Genomic DNA, 26,096 nt, shown 5'->3' with positions numbered 1-26,096 from the left:
GTAGTGCAAGCAGGGAGCGAGACTGGCTCCAGGTAAGAGACTTGGCTTTATTTGTCTGCAGCCTTCCAATAACTGAACACCTCAGGGATGGTTTCTCTGAGTTTCCGTCACGGTTACGTGGATGTTAGTACTATAAATACTATAAGTATCTCCCACTCTCTATTAACCGGTTTTCTAGTGAAGAACTTGTCTGTATCAGTTCCTCAAAAGTGAGTGGTAGAAAGAAGCAGATTCCTAAAGTTCCTAAAGTTTGAAAATAAGCCGCAGCAATGCGACCCAGCTGTAGACGCATTCACAGGATTCATTGCTCTGTATCTCATTTGGAAAGTGCCATATCACCTAAATGTATGTTTTTAACTTTATCCGAGTTTCCCATCTGAAAAGGAAATGTAAAAATATATCATATACAACTATTTGTAAGAAACATCACTATTTTATTGCAGTTTTGTCGGTTTTTCTGTGATGTGGATATTATTACAGTTTCAGTTGTGCGGGTTCTTTCTGCAGATCAATAAGCATTGCTAGGCTGCCCTTCTGATTCTATCCCCAGAAGCTTGCGGCATCCACGCTCCATTTAATGTTGTACATGTTTTCCCTGCGCTGCTTGGTGCACACATTAGCTTCTCCTTTTTGTAGTCGTCTCCTGATGGATGCTTTTTGCTGCTTTGTTAGCTGACGTTTCATCTTCTGTTTTATCAATTCCTTAAAGATGACAAAAACAGGATTAGAGTTGGTTAACGCGCTTTACTTTATAAGCGGCATTTCACCCAGAATATTCAAATACTTTCACAATGAAAAATACTCGTTCCTTGGACATGTTTATATTATTAGATTTTATGAAAATACTGCACCTATTACTACTACTGTATTTATTCTCTTCTATCATTTTTGTTGATACCATTTCTTTTTCCTTGATGAGGAACACCAAGAACTCTTAAGATTACAGGGCTCCATCTTGTGGCTGTTTCTACTATTGCTTGGGGAGAAATAAATGTAATCCGTCATGTGCTGTGGTGCGATTATACTATAATGTCACAGTCTAGATTTCATTTTGTGGCGCTCCCAGGACTGCGAATGGCCTGGCAATGCTAGACTAATGAATTAGCATCTTTGCCAAGCAATTCATAAAGAAAATGTATTGAAAGGGACACAGCACAACATAACATTTATGTGACTTCTTTACAGAAGAGTATACTGTGGACAACCCATAGAAACACAGAATTTGGTGGCAGATAGGAATCATTCAGCTCATCTAGTCTCTCCATTTTTCCTGATGTAAAACATTCAGACTTTAAATCAGTCCTGGGACTGGTCTCAGATTAGTTTTATGCCCGTTAAATTCCCTCGCTCTATTAGCCTTTACTACTTCTCATGGGAGACTGTTCCATATATCTACCACCCGCAGTCTGGGACAGATGGGGGGGGTGTGTTCACAGGCTTGAAGATCATACAGCTTCTTGTGCGAGAGTTTCAAAGAAATAGCAATGATAGTGATAAAAAGTTATATACAAGGCCTTGAAACTTCGAGACTCCCTCCTACAGCATTAAACAGGAAGGGTAAAACTACATCTATATGTATACATCCATGTGAACAGTCCAGGCTGCTTTTCACTCCTATTACTACAAATCCGAAGACAGCTGTGTAACCTGCATGAAAAATGACCCCCTCCTACCTCCCGCGGCCTGAAGGGAACCATAAAACTTAAGTTTGGCTATTAAATTGAATTATGGCTCATGGACAACTGCTGGAATCACTCAACTAAAATTTGATTTCAGAAATAATGCAGTATAGGCGGGGTTCTCATTAAAAAACATAAATCTATAGGTTGGAACATAATACTTTTTGTCTTCCTCGCATATCATAACATTATGATTTCGCATGGCACTTGTAAACCATCACTCAACATTTTGGGGAAAATTAAAAGTGATATTAAAAGAAAAACAAAGACACAGATGCAGTATATGATTAAACCCGAGAGTATCAGAAAGGTTCATTACATTGTTTGTCCGTGCAGAGCTCACAGGGTTATTTTAAATAAATACATACAAATCTGAGGGATATACATATGTATACAAACGTGATTCTGGTGCAAATGTAATGGTCTTACTTCCGCTGTTTGCTATGGGGATAAGACTACCTTAGCGTTTGCACAATTTTCACTTTTCGTACATAAAACATCACTGGGTCCAGATACCAAGATTCTTCTCAGAAACAGTTTCTTAATAAAAAAACTTGCTTCATTTGTATTTTTTCCCAGGAACAATTATCATGAACCACAAAAGCTAGCACTAACAGTTTGATATAAAAATATATCTCTTATAAAAGACAAATCTTCAATGGGTTATTTGCTAAACATGCAATAATATGCAGCCAATGTTTTGCATCATTGGAACTAACTCTTTAAAAGTATATATATATATATATATATATATATATATATATATATATATATATATATATATATATATATATACACACATACACACACACTGTGTAAATGGTAGCTTTAGAAGTAGTATTGAAAAATTGCGGCATCACAATGTTTACTTCCCGCAGGGAATTACCAGTTCATGCTACATTTACTTGCATTACAAAAGGTTCATTACGTACGGGTGGAATGGTAGAACAGCTTCCTACGGAGGCCAATGACGATACACTTGTTGTCCTTATTCTGTGTTCACTGATATGGCACAGGCTCTCTTCATCCCTAGTGTATAGATAGAAAAACATATTTTTCAAACACAACTAAACCTCTTGCCAAGCACTGCACTTTTTATATATACATATTTCCATATCTATATATAATGAGTTGCAGTCACTGTTTCACTCTTGGTGTTAACCTTAGAAAGTGTCCGCTGGGTATTTTTGTATACACCAACTTCATACATTATTACCTGAATGGTCTGTATTCTTTGTTGGCTCCAGATAGGTCCACTAGATCTGGACATTCATCTTGACATTCGTCCGAGTTGTTATCATCATCATCATCATCTCCGCTACAACTACCATCCTCATCCCCTTCTTTAATTTCATTTTTCATACTGCTATTCGCTGCATCGCCAGCAGGATGTCCCTCAAGTTCTGCCATGGCTTTTGTAAAGTCTGCCATGTCTAGCGCTTGCGTCTCCAAATCCCTCTCCTCTGCAGCTCTCTCGCAATTACGAGCCAAGTTGTCAGGAGGCGAGTTCTCTGGTGGCTCTGAGGTACTTCTGTCCACATCATTGGCAGCCGATCCATGTGATTCTCCTGCAAGCAGACTGCATTGAGTTCCGGTCTCGTCGTCCTCTTCACCGGGTCCCACGGGGTGCAGCAGGTCATCATCCTCTTGCATTTCCTTCGTGAAGCCACTTGCAGCAATTTCCACATCCAGAGAACATTCTTTCCTTGAAAAGAAACCAACAGACGGATCAATATTAGGCAGCTTTGCCAGCAACCCAAAAAACCTTTTCCCGACCAGATTAAAATGGAATGTCTTAATATAATCCCTACTATAAAGCAATACATCAGAATGGTATACATATTAGCAAATTCTCATTCTGACAAACAAGCTGCTTGGTCCAACGCTCACCAATGACACTTCCTACATAATAGCAAATCTTTAACCGTGGAAATGTGCGGAAGGTGATGATCCCAGATGGCAAATTACAACGTTAATCACACTTTTTGCCTACAATACATAATTTCTGCTAGGTGACCGCCTTCCGTAGGACAGTAAATACACAAGGAACAGAAAGAATGATAAAGTGTCATGAATTTTAGACTTAGTTTTAACAAACCACTACACAAAATTATATTGTTAAAATCTGGAAAACAAATCCTTTCTAGGAGAAGATTCATTCATTCCTACTCATATTCTAATAATCTTTGCATTACAATGCACATCTACAGTTAAAGTCATCTGTTCCCAGTAGAACGTCAAAACGGAAAAGCCTCTAAATCAGTCAGAGTTCCCTTCCAGATGCTTGAGAAGCATATCCTGGATGTCATTTTGATCTACGAGTCATAAAATCTGCTAAATGATTGGGATCACTTCTATAGCAATTCCAAATGTTATGACATAAAATTCAGTTTATCGAAAAAATAATAATTAGGCCTCACAGATTATAACAGACATTGGGGGAAAGGTTCACTCACTGGATATCTTGAAAAGTTGGGTAGAGTTCACTTTCATAGTTGAATCGCTTTAAGAAGAAATCTCTAATACATTTAACATCTCTGTCAAAATACCTAAAATAAATAAATCAAAGTGTACTTTACAAGTTAAAAAAAAATACGTAACAAAGACAATATGTAAGTGTTAAAAAAACAAAAGAAAAAAAAACCATTACCATTGCACATAAGGAAAAACTAGACATTGCAAAAGCCACAGAAACGTTATTAGCAGCTATATAGCTTCATTATCTATTAAAATGATATATACACACACATATACATACACTCGGATCAGCCATAACATTATGACCATTGACAGGTGAAGTGAATAACACTGATAATCTTGTTATCATGGCATCTGTCAGTGGGTGGGATATTTTAGGCAGGAAGTGAAAATTTCGTCCTCAAAGTTGATATATTAGAAGCAGCAAAAATGCGCAAGGGTAAGGATCTGAGCGACTTTGACAAGGGCCAAATTGTGATGGTTAGACAACTGGGTTAGAGAATCTCCAAAACGTCAGATCTTGTGTGGTGTACCCAGTCTGCGGTGGTCAGTACCTATAAAAAGTGGTGAACCGGCGACAGGGTCATGGGCTGAAAAAAGTCCAGTTAGGGTGCCCATGCTGATCTACAATGGGCGCAGGAGCATAAGAAGGTGGCCTGGTCTGATGAATCACGTTTTCTTTTGTATCACATGGATGGCCGGGTGCGTCACTTACCTATTTTGGTGCCAGACACCACAGCACACCTTAAGAGGTCTAGTGGAGTCAAGGGTCAGGGCTGTTTTGGTTGCAAAAGGGGGAGCTACACAATGTTAGGCAGGTGGTCATAATGTTACTGCTGATCGGCATGTGTGTGTGTATATATATCTGGTCATCAAACAAGTGCCTCCTTTCTTGTTACTAAGCATCTGTTTTTCTATTATCAGGATACTAGCACATAATAAAAGTTCAGCTATTCACTGAGGGCTTGATATCGCTTGGTAATTTTCCTGGTGCCACCCTAACATTACCAATAGAACCAATCAGGTAAAGGACAGAAGTGCCTTATTAGTTCTCTATGTGAATTTTAAACTTGGAGATTTTAATTCAATAATTTATGAGATAATATTGTAAGTATTCTGATCCAAAGCCTGAGTCTCACACACCATTCAGCATTTGCATGAGATGTGGAGACCATCTGCGGGAAATCAATCATTGTAACGCGGTCCTCTTCGTCGAGCATGAGGTTAAACTCATTGAAATCACCATGGATCAAGCCGTGATTAGCAAGCTTGACAATAAGCTCCATTAATTCATCATACAGCGATGCTGGATCTTCAACCTGATGGATCTGACACCTAGTAGGGAGAAACACAGTTACAGGGGACCATAAATAAATGGACATGTCATCTCGACAAGACAATAACACAGATACAACTTTAAATAGAAACGTATGTCTTACTTCTAAAATGAAGCTGGGGATACTAATCAATAAAAAAATACGAGTCAATAATAAAAAAAAACTTTTAAAAGAAACCACAGAAACATTTTAAAACCTAGCGGTCAGCAACAGTATCAACTTATTGAGGAGGCTAAGTGTAAAAACGTCACACAACAAGCTTAACCCCTTAAGGACCGGGCTCATTTTTCGTTTTCTACCCTGTGGGACCGAGGCTGTTTTGACACTTTTGTGGTGCTTGTGTTCAGGTGTAATTTTCTCCTCACCCATTTAGTGTACCCACATAAGTTATATATTGTTTTTTTCAGGACAAGATGGGCTTTCTTCAGATACCATTATTTTGATCGTATCATCTTATTTACTATAAAAAAAATAAAAAAAACATGGTGAAAAATTGAAAAAAAAGACATTTTATGACTTTTATTTGAAAAATCTTTTACTCACCTAAAAAAGCAAGTAAAAAAACTAGCTAAATAGATTCTACTACTTGTCCTGAGTTTAGAGATACCCAATGTTTTTATGTTTTTTTGCTGTTTTTTGTACGTTATAGGGCAATAAGTACAAGCAGCGTTTTATGATTTCCAAATCTTTTTTAACAAATCTGGTCAGTCTGCCTCCATCTCCTCTTTGGAACATCTTTGAAGCCGGTTAACTCAATTTAACCCCCTCAAACCATATATTTTTGAAAACTAGACACCCCAGGGTATTCCAAATGCTGTTATTTTAACCCTTTCCATGCACCAATTATACAACTACACTTTGTCAAACTTTGTAATAGTAATTTTTTTTATTTTTTTTTCCACACAAATTGTACTTTAGTTATAGATATACAGGTTCTGGTATATGTCACTATCAAACAACACCCCAATGTGTGTTCAGCAACATCTCCTGAGTACAGCGATACCCCACATGCATGGGTTTGTCAGATTGTTTGGCTGGTAAAAGGCTACTTTTGGGGCATGCGTAATCCAGGTGGTCATTTGGTCATTCTGCCTCCATCTCCTCTTTGGAATATCTTTGAAGCCGGTTAACTCAATTTAACCCATTCAAACCATATATTTTGGAAAACTAGACACCCCAGGGTATTCCGAATGCTGTTATTTTAACCCTTTCCATGCACCAATTATAGAACTACACTTTGTCAAACTTTGTAATAGTAATTTTTTTTCACACAAATTGTACTTTAGTTATAGATATACAGGTTCTGGTATATGTCACTGTCAAACAACCCCCCAATATGTGTTCAGGAACATCTCCTGAGTGCAGTGATACCCGACATGCATGGGTTTGTCGGGTTGTTTCAGATTTAAAATGCCACATTTGGGAAGTGCGCTTTTTTTCTCCATTTTGGTCAGTCTGTACCTATGCCCTATCTGTGAGCTAGGCCACTCCAATTTACCCCATCAGCCATTTTTTTTATATATTAGACACCCCTTGGGTATTTGAAGTGCTTTTATTTTAACTCTGAGATTTTTGAGAAATTTTAGCACTTGCTCAAAATAATAAACTTTATTTTTTTATTTTTTTTATTTTTTTTAATACTTTTTTTATATTTTTTTTACACATTGTGCTGGTACTGGATGGTTCATCTAGTGACATCACTGCATAATTATTTTTAAATGTTAGCACATTTTTTTTTACCATTTTTTTATTTTTTATTTTTTTTTGAATATTTTACTAATCACATAGTGATTAGAAAGCTGGGCTCCATTGACTTGCATGGTTGAATGCAGTACCTGTATTCAACCAGCAAGTGGAGCCAGTTCTCTAGAGGGTCTGGAGACCCTCTAGCGAACTTTTTCGTCTTTATTGTTGTAGTTCCCGGGCCGCCGCCATCTTACTTGATGGCGAAGATCACCGGCAGCTGCGGCTGTGACCGCTCTCCGGAGCGGTCACAGCCCACCTAAAGGTAAGTGTTTGGTGTCGCTGGATGCCTCCTGATCGAGGCATTCCAGCGACACCATTTAAGTTTAGGAGGCGATCGTTGATCGCCTCCTAAACGCTTTTAAAACGGGCGTCCGCCGCCATACAATGTATGGCGGCTGTTGACGCCCCGGGGAGGGGCCAGACATGGCCCCCGATGCCGATCTCGGCCTTGCTGGATGCCTCGACATCGAGGCATTGTAGCAAGGCCGTTTAAGCGAAGAAAGTGATCCTTGATCACTTTCTAAGCTTATTTAACTTTTTGACGGTTCAGGACCGTCAAAGGTCATTTAGTGACCTTCTTGTCATGACGGTCCTGAACCGGCAAAGGTCGCGAAGGGGTTAATGAAAAAAGTGGACTTGTTTATATATTTTTACTTACAAAGGATATCCATTAATAAGTTCCATAACAACTGCGTGTCTGTTGTAGTCATAAGGTTTGGGAACCGGGAACCCTCTGTCATACAAGGCCTGTAGAAAGATGGGGGTGGGGGGGGGAGAGAATAAAATTCAGTGCTGAGCTCCAAATCATCCTTTAGTACCATTACTTTCTAAACATAAAAAAAACTGGAACATTGAAAGCTCGTAATACCTGCTGTGCAAATATGTCACGTCATAATATGTCTTATGTTCACACATTGCTTATATATAAATCTTTATATTTCATCTTAAATTACACCAAAGAATAGTATTTTTATATAAAACTATTCAAAGCTTCAACAATGTATTAATTTAGTGTCCGTTTAATCTCTGGGACAATGAATTCCTATAAATAAGTACATTGTAACAGTCAGCTGGACACCTGGAAGGCAAACTCGGAGTGAAGTGGCGATTGCAGCTGGCGATTAAGTCAGGTTTACAATGTTTTTGTGGCGTAATTAAGGAATCTAGAATAACACACAGCGTGGCTGATCAGCACAGACAGCACTGATTTCCATCGGTGGAAAATATTTACGCCACTCCAGTTGTGGAAATCTGTCGCAATCAGTCATGTTTTTCCAAGCTTCAGTTTATTTAATAAAGTTGGAGATTGCAGGTAAGCTTCCACTCACAAGATTCACTGTACATTACGAAGATCATTGCCTTGCCCGGCATAATTCATACACAAAGGTGACCTCCACCCTGAATTATACATATCCAACCAAGCCAGAAGCCCTGGGACTGTACCACCACAGGTGCGAGAGATCACACAAGCATTATTTTATAGATATATCCATAAGCTACCGATGAAAACTTTGGCCGGTTACATTTGTTTCCTTGTTAAAATACTGAAAACTCGATAAAAGCTAGGGATGGACGAACATCTGGTGTGTTGGATAAGTGGAACAGCTGCCCAGCAGAAGTGGTAGAGGCTAACACAGTCAGGGAATGTAAAAATGCATGGTGTAGGCATATGTCATATATGACTATCCTGTAATGAGACAAAACCACAGGACTGCTTAATGTCTGAGACTTTACAATAGATGAAAACAAGCAGACTTATTTGCTGTGAAAGTCTGTGTTAAAGCAAAGGATGTGCGGCTCCTACAATTTTGCTCGATGACAACCTTTTAAGTAGAGGAACGACGACCTGTATGGCTCCAAAGATGTCATCTAATGTTGCAAGAAGGTTCGAGTGCGATTTGCTGTAAGGTGGAGGAGCATTTCCAAGCGGTATAAATCAAGGAACACTCATCGGAGAAACATTTGACTCAATAATCGCTTGGTATTCCGCACGGTGACTGAATAAAACGAACCGTATCCTGGAAAGTCTCTTGACCTCGTTTGGTCAGACACGCCGTGCTTACATTGGGATTCATGCAATGAAAGGACTGTTTGCTAATTTCTAAAAATCAATCAAATAACCTAGAGAAACGAGAGCTCTGAATGGGAGCGTTATTCCAGCAGCGCAGATCGGGGATCTTGGTTTCAACGGAGAATTTGTTTTTAAAGGTGCAGTCGCTTGGCTGCTATTAGCGTAATTCATGCACCTCGCGTTTCTGAGCCAAGCAAAACTGAGCGACAAATTAGAAAGCAAGCCCAAACACCGTATCGAAAATATAGAACGCTGCTTTATCAACATAGCCATGGCCTTGAGCCCCCCCCCAAATGTTTTTCTTAAGAGATAAGCAACAAATTCCCCAACATTTATTGTATAATACTTGCTATGGATCATCGCTTTACGTTCCACTTACACACAACATTAATAGACCTCTCTGCAGCTAAGCAAGCAAACCTTAGCGATGTTGTTTTGCGATGCTGTAGCCGCATTAGCCCAAGGGAAGTCTTTAGCCGGAGTTAATACCTTTTATCGGGCAAACAAAATAAGGTGTAAAGTTACACAAACTTTAAGGACCTCAGAATCCTCTTCTGATGGAAAGATGGAGACGTCCGAGGTCCCCAAAGCTTGTGCCACTTATCTTATTCCAACATAAAGACCTCATGTGAACAACAATGACCACAATTTCGCATTTCTGAACAAAGAAAGTTTACATGATTAAAGAATTATGGAAGGGATTGAACATTCACTATTGTTCGGAATTATGTTTCTAATGCTGCATTTATTTCATTATAAAAGTAGGTGGAGCAGAACCTTTACTGGACACTCTTAGGAAATGCCACCTAAAAAGATGCGACTCAACCAAGGCGTGTTAAAAAGTTCTGCATTGGCACCAAAATCAGAGCAGAACGCCGTTCTACTTCCCAAGTCTGGGGTCTTTAGTCAAACAGAATACTTTTTATTGGTCAGTGCTGGAAAAAGATATAGTCACGTAAGCTCAAGTTTAAATTCATTAAGAGGTTAAACATCGTGTGTATAAATCTGTGAAAAGAAAGAGAAACCCTAAAGCATCAGCAGTAATTTTTTGAGGAACCATTGAGTCTTGGCTAGACACAATTGTGTTTTTTTCCCCAAGCCCTGCTTTAATCAATTCTTCCAGCATACGTATCAGCATCAGGTATATCCCCAGCGTCTTGACTTAATGCAACAATTTTATTAAAAAGGAAGAAGATACTATGTGTGTTTTCCTTCGTCTGTTGCAGACGCTGTTATTGTTTCTTAACGTCTTCCTTTGTTGTGACACCAGCAGGGTGAAATGCGTTGATTATCTGAAGCTATACCACGGTTTATTTCCCATGCGGCTACATTTTTGAGAATAACCCATTGGGCTACATTATACAGTCTCAAGTACCCAATGACACAAAGTGAGGGGAAGGTGTTGTGTTGGCAAGAAAAAGAGACTTCTGAGGTCCCCTAACGTTGTGCAACTTAACATCCATATCCATAACTGCCTGGGTAGCAGATCAGTCAGCTGCATGCATGGGAATTGAACTATAGGTCATACAGAAAAAGCTGTTTATATGGTTGAGATTAAATTAGATAACCTTTTGCACAAAAACCACAAACAGAATAAATCACTTGTTTCGAGCTTGAGGCATTCACAACAAACTATTCAACGGAGGATAATGAATAGTGAATGGAAATGAAAAATAAATTGCTATTTTTGTTACATGGGTGATGGTTACACAGGCTGCCAGGTCTGTATACATACTGTAGGATCTACTATATGAGCAGAAAATCCACTAGGGGGCGCAAAGGCAGTTTTATACCCAAATGCTGCTCAGAAAAAATTACAAAAATAGACAAGTATGTCATAAAAATTGTTTTCATGCAGCTCTGTACTAGACACATTCAGTAACAAGTGACAAAGTGGTTACCTTCATATAGGCAAACTCCTTCATGGCGGCCAGACGGGACAGATAAAGCCAGGACATCTTGTGTCTGTGCTTGTGATAATCACGCTTGTTTTTCAGGTTGCGAAAGGATGTCCTTCCGAGTCTGTGAAGTTTTATCGCCATCTGTTTGTCATCATCATTTGCCACAATGTAAATATCTATGTATATTAGAACAGCAATAAATCAGAACGCTGGGATACTATGTAATGTCAATCAAACAGAAAATCACAACAACATTTCGGGGGGGGGGATTTTCATGTCTCTGTAAATACGGCATATTCATATGCATCATTATTCTTTTAATTTTATGGGGCCAAGAATGCATGCAGCACTTCTTACAATACATATATTCAGAGTATATGACATTACTTCATATTACTTTTACCTGCACGTGTTTTCTCTGTCACCAAAAAGCATATATGGATTTACCTCTCTATAGTGTTCAGTGTGTTAAAGGAGGGCTTATACAAAGCAGGGAAGAAAATATAAGCAAACCAGCATTCCAACTATTAGAACATGCATATAAAATGCATTTCTGCGTCCATTTTATATACATGCTGGCGCATTTTACAGCATGCAACCTGATGTTCAGAGTATGCAAGAGGCAGCAAAATCGTTTCTTTTTATATACTGAGGATTTTCAAGCTTTCATGTATATAGGATAGAATGGGCTAATTACAGTGCATTAAAAAGGCTGGGATGCTAGGCCTACGTAGATCTTTATTCATTACGCAATTCTACACAAAAACAGAGAGACATTGTAGCTGATTTTACCTGATTCTTTCCCGACACCCATCTGGTTTCCAACTGAAGTGACAACATCACGAGAAGAAAGTGTCTTTAAAGCCAAGTAATCGTACCCTCCGTATATTAGACGATAGCCCTGGACAGCTAAACCAAAAGGAGGAAAAATGGTCAAGGATGTACCTGCTGGGTGTCATTAACAATAATAAAATCGGCAACCCTAAGCAGGAGCATGGAACATGCTAGTGACACGCTTATGTACTACAATTTTGGCCAATACCTAAAAATAAGATGCAACACTCCTTAAAATGGGAGACATTTGGCAACAAATTAATTTGAATTAGAATATAAAATACAGATATCTTTTAGGGTACGTTTCCTTCTTATATATAAAGTAAAAAAACAGTGTTGGACCAATCATTATTTTCTTGTCTGTTTGGAATTCTTTTACATGACTTGTTTAATGAGAAACTCAGTACATATCATATAAAGGTCCCCATAGTGAATGCAGATGGCAGCGGGGCTTCTCTTACCCCATCAGAGAAGAATTATTTGACAGCTATAATTTTAAATTGCAAACATCAAAAAAACAGTTACCTGCGCGCGATCCCAAATCCCTATGCTTATTTAGACAAATGGAGGTTTTTAGTTCGACCCCAATGGCCATTTAAAGCGGAAGCTCGTCTGCCACGTCACGGCAAACCTCTTAGGCGAGTCCTACACTGACCAATTCACCTTGCTGCTTTGAGCTAAAGGTAAAAATCTCTAATGAGCATAGGGACTTGGGGTAGCATGCAGGTAACTATTTTTTGGTGTTTGTTCTATATATTTTGGGCTGATGAATACTATAGCCGTTGCTGCCGCCCAAGAGTGATGGGAGTTTGAGCGCAGGGCTTTCGTCTGTGTTTATAATTTTAAATTGTTCTATTTCATTGCTCTATTAACCAAACATCAAAAAAAAATCTCTATTCGTACCACTATATCAATATTCTTATGATTAATAATTCATATTTAATAATGCCACTACTAAAAAGGGGACAGGGACACCAGAGGATTTTATAAACAAGACCTGTTGGTGTAGAAAAGATAGTGTGGTATAATAGTATGGAAAATACCCAAAGGCAGACTTAAATTGCTTACTTTTTGTGCGATCATAAGCAATAAGCTTATGTTTTACCAACTCTCGCAAAACTTTATTACAGCCTCCGTGTTTCAGGCTCGCAATTGAGGCGATTAAACTTGCTGGCACAATCTCATGGTTCTTCATGCCCATTTCAACCTGAAAAATGAAACACATACAATTTATAAGGCTAACAGGGACAGTTCTGCTAATCCGGAGGCAAAAAAAGGCAATTACAATGCAATGCTAATATGCATTAAAGGGACACTCCGGCCATCATATGATCTTTCATGTAAAGGATAGCTGCGTGGTTCCTTTCTTTTAAGCTTTTGTCTTATCCCTTTTGCAAATGCATGGGGGGATTATGAAGAAATCTCCAGAAATGATCGCCTCTATTCAGCTCCAGTGCTGGCTTAGGGAACACTGGGTTTGGGGGTCTTTTCCAGCAGCCAATCAGTGGCTTTTTTACATTTCTTTCGTACCTTAATATGCATTCTTCTATAGTGGGGCTGTTAGGGACAGCAAACTATCCATCTAAAGTTCATATGAAGGCTATGAAGGTACCCTTCACATACTCAAATGATCAAGCGTCACTTTATAAACCACTTGCTTAAAAGTAGAGTGTTTAACCCTCCGGAGGTAAACTTTGCAACGTCCGGCATTTCTCGATCTCTACCTATACAAATGCATATCATGCCGAACTACTGCAGAACCTCCAAAAAGGTATATATATCCATTAGGCCGCTAATCTTGACTGAGTAAACCTGAGCTGCCATTGACAGCACTATTTGGGGTAAAACCTCTATTTAAAGGGACAACTGACATATTAGTGAGATATCTTATTTAATTAAACCCCCTCGTATAAGACTCCACTTCCAATATTGTCTTTTTGCAAGTAACCGAACAGCATTCAATATCCAAACTTCCACCATCTTTATTACTAGTAGTACAGTAATAGAAAGTTCTAAAAAAAACATTGTGTTGATGATTCTAACGGTTCTAGTTTTTATTTAAGATTTTCAGACAGCTGTATGTTAGCCATCTGAGCGTATTCTACCTCACAAAGATCCTGACCCATTATTATTATTATTTATTAGACTCTTACTAATAAAAGGTCTATGGAGGAAGGATTTAATATCAAGCATGGTTTCTTTAGCATTACCAACTCTGAGTAGTGTTTTAAAAAGGAAAATACAATGACTGCATACAGTGAGAGTCCCTGGGACACCAGAAAAAAAAGGAAGCTTATTGGCTAATAGTGAAGTATAAAAACACATTACTATATACAACTCTGGATTATTTTTTTAGGCCTCCTCTTTAACTACGGGCGTCATGGTATCCACCACCATCAATTAATAAGTTATCTGACACCTTTCTTTGAACATGCTGTAGTCAGTCAGCATTTTAAAGCAACGGCTCAGCAGCATGTGTTCGATACGAGTCAGAGGAAAATGGCAGAGTTAGCAGTCCATTCCCAAACTAAACCGTAACTTGACATTTCCCGCCCATTCAACTTCCCCAGGACATCTCCAACACCCTCAGGTACCGTACGCACCGCTGTAAGGACACGAAAATCATCTCTGGATAAGTATCGCAGGAGTAAGACATTCAGCTTGCCCATCCTGACCACCTGGCCTGTGGAACGCACACCACTCACACACTTGCGGTTCACCCGTACGTCATACGCCACCACGCAGAGACTACCTCTTCCGCGACTCTAGGTCCTTGCAGCTGTGTAGAGCGTGCTGCTAAAAAAGAAAAGTGCAACAGTTCCCTATATATTAAAATATACACAGTGAGTAGTAAACACAGATACATAATTTACACGACGGGCTGCATGTCATTAATTGTAATATTCAATTTGCTTATGAGTCGTTGGAGAGTTGTTGGCATTACAGGTCTGCCGAGTCCTGGCTGCTAAGGGCAGCTTAGTAAAGTTTGAAGGGAGCGGGACGGGAGCCGCTCAGCTGCAGGTGAGATGATGCTTTTCTTCATGATCATATATACTACATGCCATAATGGGGAGGGGGCTTCAGATAGTGATCTAAGGGGCAATATTAAAAAATATCGAATTTATTTAAAAAACTTTCTGAATGTGGAGCAGTCTGCAGGAACATAACATTGGTTTCCATGGTGACTGGCAACAGCTTCTGCTCACTGGGATATTACATAGACTTCACTTGGCTTGTTCTATGAAGGGGTGATGTGCATACCTGGTGTGTCTCAGGGTCTTTTCCCCAACCCCAAGGTGAAGGGGCAGATTTTTAGGGTCTCACAGTGTGGAATTAACTTCCTATTCTATGCTCCCCCTTGGTGCTTGATATCCCTGCTGGGATGCGGGTGACACAATTAAGTGTATCTTTAAGTAATGACATGTCGAGGTTTCCTTAAGGGCCGACCGGTATTACACATTCGAGGAGTCACTATATAGAATCTTAACCGTGGGCTATTAAAGGGTAAGTATTTGAAGAGTCTCCGGGTCCGCTGATTTATAAAGTTCACGGGTATAGTAATGGGTTCCACTTTCCATGCCGACCCCAATATTGGTTTTACTTGGACATCGTTGTTGGCAATGGACCCAGAAATGAAGACACTTAACTGGGCATCTTTCAGTCTGGGTAGAAGATTTTTAGACTGACACAATTGGAACTGTACCTTGCAGTGTTAGTTGATTGCGGTCAATGATTGCCTTCCCTATCCGCTTCTAATTAATCTGCCCTACATTTTCTTTGGATATGTGTTTGTTCCATAACTAAAAAAGCTCTAGGGTTAACAAAAGAGATGTCATGTGACAGACATTAATATATAATAACTCAGAATCAGTATGTGGACCATATAATACATTCATTATCCATTATTAAAAGATGTGGTATAGTATGTTAAATCCATTAACATTAACAAAATGAAAATAACCTCAAAAGCCAATGTGTTAAAAATAAGAGTATCCCGTGTGTAGTGATGTATAATTTAAGTATGATATAACTTCAGTGTATCCAACTAACAGAGGGAATCCTTAAAAAAAAAACATCTTTTATCCACCCATAGCTAGGAACATGGTAAAGATCAAACTATGGTAGCAAAGTAATACCAGGGAATACCAGTCATCTATGAAATATCTCTTCCCATCTCAGACGATGACCTCTTTAATGTTCTTTAATGAAGAGGTCACTGGAGCTCTCTTTATATTGGCCCTGCACAAAATACGTGTCCTGGAAAACATGTCAATGTGGTTATCTCTTTGTAGGTTTATATTCATCGAGCAAATCAAATATATATATATATATATATATATATATATATAGATATTTTTTTTATTTATTTTTTTTTCCTTCCTTCAAATAAACAGGTTGCGTTCCTTTATAAACCTGTATTGCTGAAGAACTCTGGGAGAGGCTGCCAAACACCCGCTGGATAATTCAGAGAGTAGGTATGTTTAATACATTTTGATTGTTGAATTGATTACAGAGTTCCAAGTCCTGTATGAACCGGGAGCCAGTGGGTTGTGGAGGGTTTGTTGCATCCTATATGTGTTTTTTTTTACCATATTCCAAACAATTCCAGAAACAGTTGTGGCCTTTATTTATTTTTTATTTTTTTACATGGCCAGGGTTATTCATGGAAATGCTTTTTTGAATGGTAGAGGAACATGGAAACCTGCAACTAAAACAGACCTGGCTGTTCCTTAAGCTTCCACTAATCGATCACTAAGTCACTGATGTATATTTAAATACGTAGTGCTTACCGAGAGCCTAGATCTATATCCCTGTGTTACCTTCTTAAGGTTTTATGGATACAGAATTTGACCGCCAAGAACATTTTGAACCATCTAGTCTGCCCGTTTTTCCTGTAAAGCCTCGAACCTTAACCAGCCCTCAGATTTAGGATAGCCATATGTCTATTCCAAACATGTTTAAATTCCCTCACTGTTTTAACCTCTACCACTTATGATGGGAAGCTGTTCCATTTATCTACCAACCTGTCTGTAACGAAAAACGCATATCGGTCTATTTGTTGATATTTGTATCTCTTTTGGCAGGCTTGTTATCCAGACCGATAATTGGAGATACGCTTACAGTTCCAGATTGGCGTTCTTCCCTAAGTTTAGTCTTCAAGAGTATGTCGTCTACTCATTCAGCGTCACTGGAATTATCTCAGGTACATAATGCTAATTATTCTGTTTTCTGTTAGTTCCTTCTGATAATGCTCTGCTTATTTATTAGTATATTTTTCTCACACAAAAAAGTATTCATTACTAAGTATTAGCTGTGCAGGGCTGTCGCAATAATGCGGAAAAGCTGTAGTGAACTGTAGGCATGCATCTTGTACTTGAATTACTGGAAGTATGGGGCTGGTAGGGTATGTTTGTTTCATAACTTAAAAAAAAGCTCTAGGGTTAACGAAAGAAATGTCATGTGACTGACATTAATATATAATAACTCAGAATCAGTATGCGGACCATAAAATACATTTTAAAATAAAGAAAATACAATTTTTGCGCATCTGAGCCTTTTTCTTTCTGACTTTTGGTTTCCCACCCTAACCTATGATGCACATATATCTATACAGACGCTGTAATGGGTTACATAACTTTGTTATCACGTAGAGTATACATGGAGCATTGTACAGATGCCTTACACTATACAGAACTAAACGCCACTGTATGATTCCTGCAACATCCGACTGTAACAGTGTCTTTTGGAACAATTAAACATGAAAACCGTAACAATATTATTTCAAAATGCTGTTTTGGTCAATTCATCTTTATCCTCCAGGGGGAGAAATTGTTCAGAGAAGTTATGATTATTCCTCTATGTATCATGTTTTTACATTGAACAAGTCTTTTGGTCAGCTGAGAGAGGAACTTTACCAATTTTTTTTTAACTAGTATCAGATTAATAAATATTTGTAGTTTTGCAAAATATAAGGTTTTCAGACGGCCTTGTAGTAGCCATTTGTATGTTTCCTGGCTCTGTTATCTCATCCCAATCTTCTAGACAAACACCCCAACTCCTTATCATACTGCCTGTGGGAAACAGTGGCTCGTTGTTACCCAGCCTGGCATTCTGACTAATGGCAGTCTAAATAAAGACTGACTTCATTAGCATTGGCATAAAGAATGAGCTCACTGTGGTGACTCTGCAGAGAACATCACCCAAAATATCAAGCACTTCGAGGTGCAGTCCTCGTGAGCAGGGCCGGACTGGCCTACTGGGAAACCGGGAAATTTCCTGGTGGGCTGGCCGGTCTGTGGGCCGGCAGACCACATTCAATTTCAATGACGTTCGAGGGGGCGGGCTCACAGAAGAGTTCCTTGTGACAAGGAGAGGATCATCAAATTGGAGGAGAGAAGGAAAAAAGTATTACCAAAAAAATAGTCTGGGGTTATAGGAAAACGGGCCCATGTTCAAGGGGGTGGGGGTGACTGGGTTATGGCATTACAAAGTAAATATAAACGGCTGTGTGTGGCTGGTGGGTAATACACAGGGCAGTGGGGGCACCAATAGACAAAAGGGTGGTTGGGCATCACATTAACCAATACAAAAGGTGTGGGGGCATCAATACACAAGGGAGGGGGTTGGATGGGGCATCACATAAATCAAAACACAAGGGTGTGAAGTGGGCTTTGTTACAAGGACAATAGGTCTGCCCATTCTGAACCATTTTAGTAGCCCTTCTCTGAACTTTCTCCAACATATCTCTCTCCTTCTGGAGATACGGTCTCCATTACTGTACACAATACTCCAAGTGAGGTCTCACCAGCAGGGCCGGCCCAAGACATTGTGCTGCCTGGGGCGAAGTGTGAAATGCTACCCCCAGAAAAAAAAGTGCCGTAAAAACCGGCCCACATCCATGATGTTATATAGTTAAAACTAAAATTAAACTTATCAGGAAGTGAGAATTTACAAGCAACAGCACAAAAGAAAGGTGAAATGAAACGTTATTATGTCCAGGCTCAGCCTGGAATTGACCCAAATCAATATAACGCATATAATATCTGTCACTGCAGGCCGCGCTGTAATTGGTGTCGGCTCCAGGGTTCACTCTGAATGAGTGCTGACGCCTGACGTCACTGCGGGAAACTCACGCCCATGCTGCCACGCGAGAGCTGCTACATCTGGTATTATTTTTCCTATTACGGCTATGTATATAGGAGGTAGAAGCTAAGCCATAGATAACTTTGAAACAGTGTAAAATTCTAGTTAACACATTGTTTATATATGAAAGATACAGTGTATCCAATACACACACAAACACACACTGATACTGTTTGAGAGGCAACCATGAAAAGATGTAATTTTATTTATCCGTTATTTAAAGGGTAAGTCTCATGGCGGGGGAAAAAAACATTTCAACAGGTATTATGTACGGTGCTGGCACTGACCAAAAAACGGATCTGACTTCAGTCCCTTTTCTGCAGACCTGGATATTGTCAGATGTGATATATTTGGTGACACTTCCTGCTCAAATACTGTACTGAGTTGAAATGTTGAAAAAAAAACCCCAATAGTTTAGACTTTCCACATTTGTAAAGAAGAGTGGGCCAAAATATGGTGCAAGCCTATAGTCTCTTGACTCACATGATTCTGAAACAGAGTGATATGATCTCTCTTCAGTATCAGGCTGAGTAGGATATATCTCTTGGAGGTGGTTCCAAAGGGAAACTCTCGTTGATGTAATGTATGGTGGGCAAGCACTGCTGCGGAACATTGTATCCACTGGACTCATGGTCGCCCCTTTTATAAAAGTTGCTGTAGTAGGAAGGAGGGTTCTCGCTCATTAACCTATCACATCCTCTTGCAAAGTATGGAGGTGGGGGTGGCGGGAATATGAAAACATCGTCACGCACGGTTACATGAATTGGCTGATTTTTGGAGACTTCAGGTTCCTCTTCAGAGTCACTGACATCGACGACAAGATGGTTTCTGCTCATACAAGCAACCAAGCAGAAACACATGCCAATTAATGAAATTATCAGGGGGGGGTTTGCAAAGTTGCATCTGACAAGACTTCTAGACCAAAGTGGAGATGTTTGGCCATAATGCACAGCGCCATGTTTGGTGAAAACCAAACACAACATATCAGCACAAACACTCTGTGTTTGTCGAGCACAGTGGTGAAGGGGTGATGATTTGGTCTTGTTTTGCAGCCACAGCTTAAGTTTAGCTGAAATTGGGTCTTGCAACAGGACAATGAACCTGAGCACACCAGCAAAGCTACAACAGAATTGCTGAAAAAGAAAATAATCGAGGTGTTGCAGTGGCCCAGTAAAAGTCCAGACCTCAACCTGATTGAAATGCTGTGGCAGGACCTTAAGAGAGCTGCGCATAAACAAATGCCCACAGACCTGAATGAACCGAAGCAACGTTGTAAAGAAGAGTGGGCCAAAATTCCTCCACAATGATGTGAGAGACTCATAGTCAAGCAGAAAAAGATTACTTAAAGTTATTGCAGGTAAAGGTGGTTCTACAAGCTATTGAATCCTAATGTGTACTTAGTTTTTCACACATGGCTTCTCCATCTTGACTTTATTTTTGTTGCATAAATCATGACATGCTGTTATATGTCATGTGTTGTTGTTCATCTGAGGTTGTATTTACCCAATGTTTAGACCTGCTAAGTAACAAATGATTGTTATGATGTACTGATATGTAATACCAAAGAATTGAAAAAGGGTGTACTTTCTTTTTCACATGACTGTATATATATATATATATATATCTGTGTGTGTGTGTGTGTGTGTGTATATATATATACACATATATCTCTATATATGTATTTTAGCAGAAAACATGTCTCACAGGGATTTTGTTACAGGACATTAGTGTTGCTAATGTTTAAGGTCATTTGCATTTCACCATCCTTATATTAGTATATATTTTCATCAATAACCATCGTGTATAAACCAAACACTGTTGAATTTGCGCAAACAAGTTAAATATTAAAAAGTTGTCAGAAAATTCCATCATTCAACAGTTCATGTGAAACCACGGTCTAAATTACAAGTAGAAACGCCAATTAAGTTATTTTGCATACTGAATTCCTGGAAATTCAAAAAAATACTCTGCTTCATTTCTCCATCCCTATTTCCAAGAAGCAGCTTCAAGACACCCTATTAGCAAATAAGTAGATTGCCATAAACTGCTTTAAAGTACAGTTCACACTTTTTTAGTAGCAGCTCAGGCAGCTGCATGGAAAATTGTAAAACAACCTTTTCTCTGATTGAAATGCTAAACCTTTATTTTATCAAAAAACGTTATATCATTGCAATTTAAAGGGACACCCCAGCCATCATATATATACATTAATGCAGAGCTCGATAAACCAAGGCGCTCTGTTGGACCACATAACGTGCATTACATGAGTCCCCGTAGTAGTCGAGAGGCAACACCGCAGTTGCCTCTCTACTAAGCAGTGAAGACATGTCTTCTCGAGGCGAGGGGGACGGGTCAATGTGTGTGCGTATATGTATAGTGCAAGAGTCTGTGTGTGCTGTAGTGTTAGTGTGTCTTTGTGTATACACTGCCTGGCCACTTTATTAGGTACACCTGTTCAATGGCTTGTTAACACAAATTGCTGATCAGCCAATCACATGGCAGCCACTCAATGCATTTAGGCATGTAGACGTGGTCAAGACAACCTGCTGAAGTTCAAACTGAGCGTCAGAATGGGGAAGAAAGGGGATTTAAGTGACTTTGCACGTGGCATGGTTGTTGGTGCTAGACAGGCTGGTCTGAGTTTTTCAAAAACTGCTGATCTACTGGGATTTTCATACATAACCATCTCTAGCGTTTACAGAAAATGATCCGAAAAAGAGAAAATATGAGCAGCAGTTGTGTAAACGAAACTGCCTTGTTGATGTCAGAGGTCAGAGGAGAATGGGCAGACTGGTTCGAGGTGACAGGCAAAAGTAACTCAAATAATCACTTGTTACAGCCAAGGTATGCAGAATACCCTCTCTGAACACACAACACGTCGAACCTTGAAGCAGGGTCAGACTTTGAAGTAAACAACATGAAAGCATGGATCCATCCTGCCTTGTATCAACGGTCCAGGCTGGTGGAGGTGGTGGAATGGTGTGGGGGACATTTAGTTGCACACTTTGGACCCTTTAGTACCAATTGAGCATTGTTTTAAACACGACAGCCTACCTGAGTATTGTTGCTGACCATGCCCATTCCTTTATGACAACAGTGTACCCATCTTCTGATGGCTACTTCCAGCAGGATAATGTACCATGTCACAAAGCTCCCATCATCTCAAACTGGTTTCCAGAACATGACAATGAGTTCACTGGACTCCAATGGCCTCCACAGTCACCAGATCTCAATCCAATAGAGCACCTTTGGGATGTGGTGGAATGGAAATTCTCTCCAGCTGACAACTATTTGCGATGTGGGAGATATACACAACACACCTCCTGACAAGTGAAATAGTCACTGCCAGCTCCAATGCTGGCTCTGAATGCATTCGGGGGCTCTGAGACCCCTCCATCTGCATGATTAAAAAGCATTCCCATTGATTTAAGCTAATCAATGGTGCATGATGTCAAACCATTGATGAGTCGGTCTACTGCAGCTTCTCCTTAAGGTTAACTTACATTTCACAATTGCAGAGTAATATGTACATGACCATGTGTAGGTTTGTTTACTTTGTTTATTCTGTAGCTGACTCAGGAGATGTTTGAAAATTGAATAAATGTGTTTTTAGATTTGCAAAGAGATTTTACCTTTTGTGCAAATCCGTGGCAAGCAGATGGGAAGCCTGGAATCCTTATTTGATATTTTTTATGGTTCTGGGCACCGTGTAAACGAGACGTTTTCTAGTTGTACAGCATATAAACAAATGTATGTTTTTTCTGGCTCCTTGGACCTTATTACCACTGGGAAAGAAGCCTCATATTTTCTGGTACAGAAAAAAAGCTCATAGATGCCTGATTTTACAAGATCCTGAAAATAAGTGCTTGTGTTAATACATTAATAACCTGCAGGTGTTCACACACATTCTGTATGTAGGCACACAAAGGGCTTCTTTCAAACATTTGCCAACACTGATCCCTTTGTGAAATTATACTTAATCTGTGATTTGCACCCAAAACTCCCCTTTACATAGAAAGAAACAACATGAGGTGTAAAACAGTAGAGATTTATGGATACTGAAATCTCTAGGTTACATGGCAACACTGGGAAGGCCAAAAATTAGCTGTGACCTTTGGGGTTTTACGACTGGGAGTTTTGGGATGAATTTGCTGGGAAGTTAAAAGACTGACCCATATATATATATATATATATATATATAGATATAGATATATCTATATCTATATCTATATATATATATATATATATATATATATATATATATATATATATATATCTCCATATATATCTTGGCTGTTACACACTCACACTGAGCCACACTGACAAACAGTAGTCCCAGCCACATGATGCAGCTCAAACATTTAGATTTGATTTATTAATAGAGCACCCACACATTGCATAGAGCTATTACAAATAGGGGCACTGAAAATATTTAACAAAGGCAATTTAAAATTGTAAATAACTTTAACACACGGTACTTATAAGTGCAGAAGGAGAAGCGGGCTAGGCTCTTGTGAACTTATATTCTATTGTGTGGTTGAAGGGAAATGATACAGTAGGAGAGGACTTCTTGTGTCAGGGTGACTTGATATCTTGCAAGTTGGGATAATGGATGTTTTTTTATTTTTTAGAATGCGGATTGAGCGTTTTAGAAGGGTAGGTTGTATGCTTCAATAAATAGATGTGATTTTATAGTATTTAGATACTATTTAGTAAAAAGGAGAGAGTCCAACAGAATTGTGTAGGGAATTACAGAGAACCTGAAAGTGAGTACGGGAATAATTAATATTTTGTTAATTTCTTGTGTGAGATGAGAGATGTTTCTCGAGTGAAGGCAGCAGGATTTGGTAAGTGATTGGAGATGAAGGATGAGGGAGAAATAGATTAAAGTGTCATGTGTCACACCTTGACAGTGAATGTTGCTTGTTTATTTTCATGTAATTGCCAACCGAAACCTAAATGTCAGGAGTTGTGGACAGAGTAACCTGAAGCTCAGTCATGGATTCCTTGCATTTCAGGTGATGGGATGCCACTCATGATGCAATTTCAGAAAGATAGTTGGTGAGCCAAGTTAGAAAAGGATATCTAAGGCAGGGGGTGTAGATGGAGAATAGTAAAAACACAGAACTGAGCCCTTGGAAACACCTACAGAGTATCGTAGGGGAGAGGAACATGTTCACTCCTCCCCCCAACATTAAGGGGGTTAAAAGGCATTTCATAGAGCACTCTGCCTCCAGAAATGACTTATGCCCCCCATTTAACACTCACTCCCCCTCCCTCCTCCAAACTTACAGGAGCTTCTGAGTCCCCGGTGAGTAGTATCTGACAGCCGGGAAGGTCTGCTCGATGGAGCAGACAACCCCCGCCGCTAACCGCACCTCCTCCCGGCTGCAGCGGAGGTTGTGTACGCGAATCACGTAGAGCTCTACACACTGCCCGGTGCTTAGTGTAGAGCTCTAAGCGAATCGCGTAGAGCTTAGTGCGGGCAGCGTGTAGAGCTCAATGCGAATCGCGTAGAGCTCTACACGCTGCCCGGACTAAGCACCGGGGACTCAGAAGTACCGGTAAGTGTGTGTGTGTGTGGGGGGTGGGCAGGATGATCCAGGTCCCCTGCATCGCTGCGGGGGCTCTGGATCTTAGTCTCATAGTCAGACCTAGTTGATTATAAGACGGCCCCGATTATAAGACGAGGGGTCTTTTTCAGAGCATTTGCTCTGGAAAAAACCTCGTCTTATAATCAAGCAAATACGGTATTTACTAATAACTTTGTATTAAAACCTAGTTTGAGAAACACTGTGTTTGGGTTCTTGTAGCTTTTATTATTATGTCAGTAAAATAAGAAGATAAATAGAGAGAGGCCATTGCGATAAAGAGATGAAAGTGTAAATTGTACGTTTTTTATTACATTGTTTTAAATTCAAAAAATTTGCATTTTGTTTATCCGATTAATCGAAAAAATAATCGGCCAACTAATAGATTATTAAAATAATCGTTAGTTGCAGCCCTAATTTATAGGATTGGGAGGGGGGCAGATCCTTGTAGAATGCCGCAACTGAGATGTAAGGCATGAGGGGTGACAAACAATCGCAGGAACAACCTCATCTAGGACAGAAGATAGTGTGTGGTTATACGGTGCTGTGGCAAAATCAAAGCAGGTGGAGGTAGAAATGTTGGAAGGGAGAGGCAGTAGTGTGTTTATTAGTTGTAGAGGGTTGCAGTCACAGAGGTGTCTGTTAAGGTATGGTGATGTTGTATGTTAGGTGGTTGTGGTGAGACAGAGAGAAGGGAGTGTTAGAGAATTGATAGAAAAAGGTGAACACCAGGTTAATTTGGTCTCCAGCACGGTACATGGGGGACTTGCTGCACTGGAAGAGACTAAGGAGGTGGTGAGAGATAGTTTAACAGATGAGGATTATGAATAGGTATATTGATGCCCCCAGGATTAGTGTAGGGATGGTAGAGGAGAGAACGTGAGAGAGCCATGCAGCAAAGTGAACAATGAATTGAGAATTTGGACCAAGTGGTGGGTAAATCAGAGCATGGCAAGTGGAGAGAAGAGACTGATAGAGGACACTTCAAAAGAAGTCAACGGATGAGAGATATTTTTTAGTGATAGCCAGTAAATTGAGGTTGTTAAAAATGAAAAAATAAGCTCTCGACTATACATATCACACCAGTCACAGTCAAATTTGCAACTCCTGCAATTATGACACACATTTTAGTCTGTGGTCAACATTGAGATGTTTCTTCTGCAATAATTCTCCCGCATATTATAGAACCTTATGGGGCCCGCATTACATCTACATTACACAGTACCAGTTCTGCCCTTTTTGTTGGAGATACTCACTGGGTTTGGCACTTCATAACACATCATTAAGTTAGGGATTTGAAACACAACTTTCCTGCA

At 39.6% G+C, this 26,096-nt stretch overlaps 2 protein-coding genes across 2 annotated transcripts in view; one reads left to right on the top strand and one right to left on the bottom strand.

Annotated features, from left to right (window-relative positions):
* Positions 1-413: 413 nt before the first annotated feature.
* Positions 414-14,760, bottom strand: RIOK2 (RIO kinase 2). The gene is made up of 10 exons (XM_053474716.1): positions 14,650-14,760; positions 13,115-13,253; positions 12,005-12,121; positions 11,213-11,388; positions 7,899-7,987; positions 5,301-5,492; positions 4,136-4,228; positions 2,896-3,384; positions 2,612-2,708; positions 414-702 (listed from the first exon to the last, which is right to left on the bottom strand). Exons 1-10 carry the CDS (start codon positions 14,713-14,715, stop codon positions 541-543), a joined length of 1,620 nt encoding a protein of 539 aa, XP_053330691.1. The 5' UTR covers positions 14,716-14,760; the 3' UTR covers positions 414-540.
* A 2,384-nt stretch (positions 14,761-17,144) lies between these two features.
* LOC128504589 (uncharacterized) overlaps positions 17,145-26,096 on the top strand; it is a 43,782-nt gene continuing 34,830 nt past the window's right edge. Inside the window, exon 1 of the mRNA XM_053474706.1 lies at positions 17,145-17,249. Within this exon, the coding sequence (XP_053330681.1) occupies positions 17,211-17,249 (39 nt within the window). The 5' untranslated portion in view covers positions 17,145-17,210. The remainder of the gene's footprint in view (positions 17,250-26,096) is intronic.

Source organism: Spea bombifrons, chromosome 1 (assembly GCF_027358695.1).
Source record: "Spea bombifrons isolate aSpeBom1 chromosome 1, aSpeBom1.2.pri, whole genome shotgun sequence".
In the NCBI taxonomy this organism is placed as follows: Eukaryota; Metazoa; Chordata; class Amphibia; order Anura; family Pelobatidae; genus Spea; species Spea bombifrons.
Note: the sequence above shows the minus strand (reverse complement) of the source record. Positions and strands in the feature narration are given on the sequence as shown.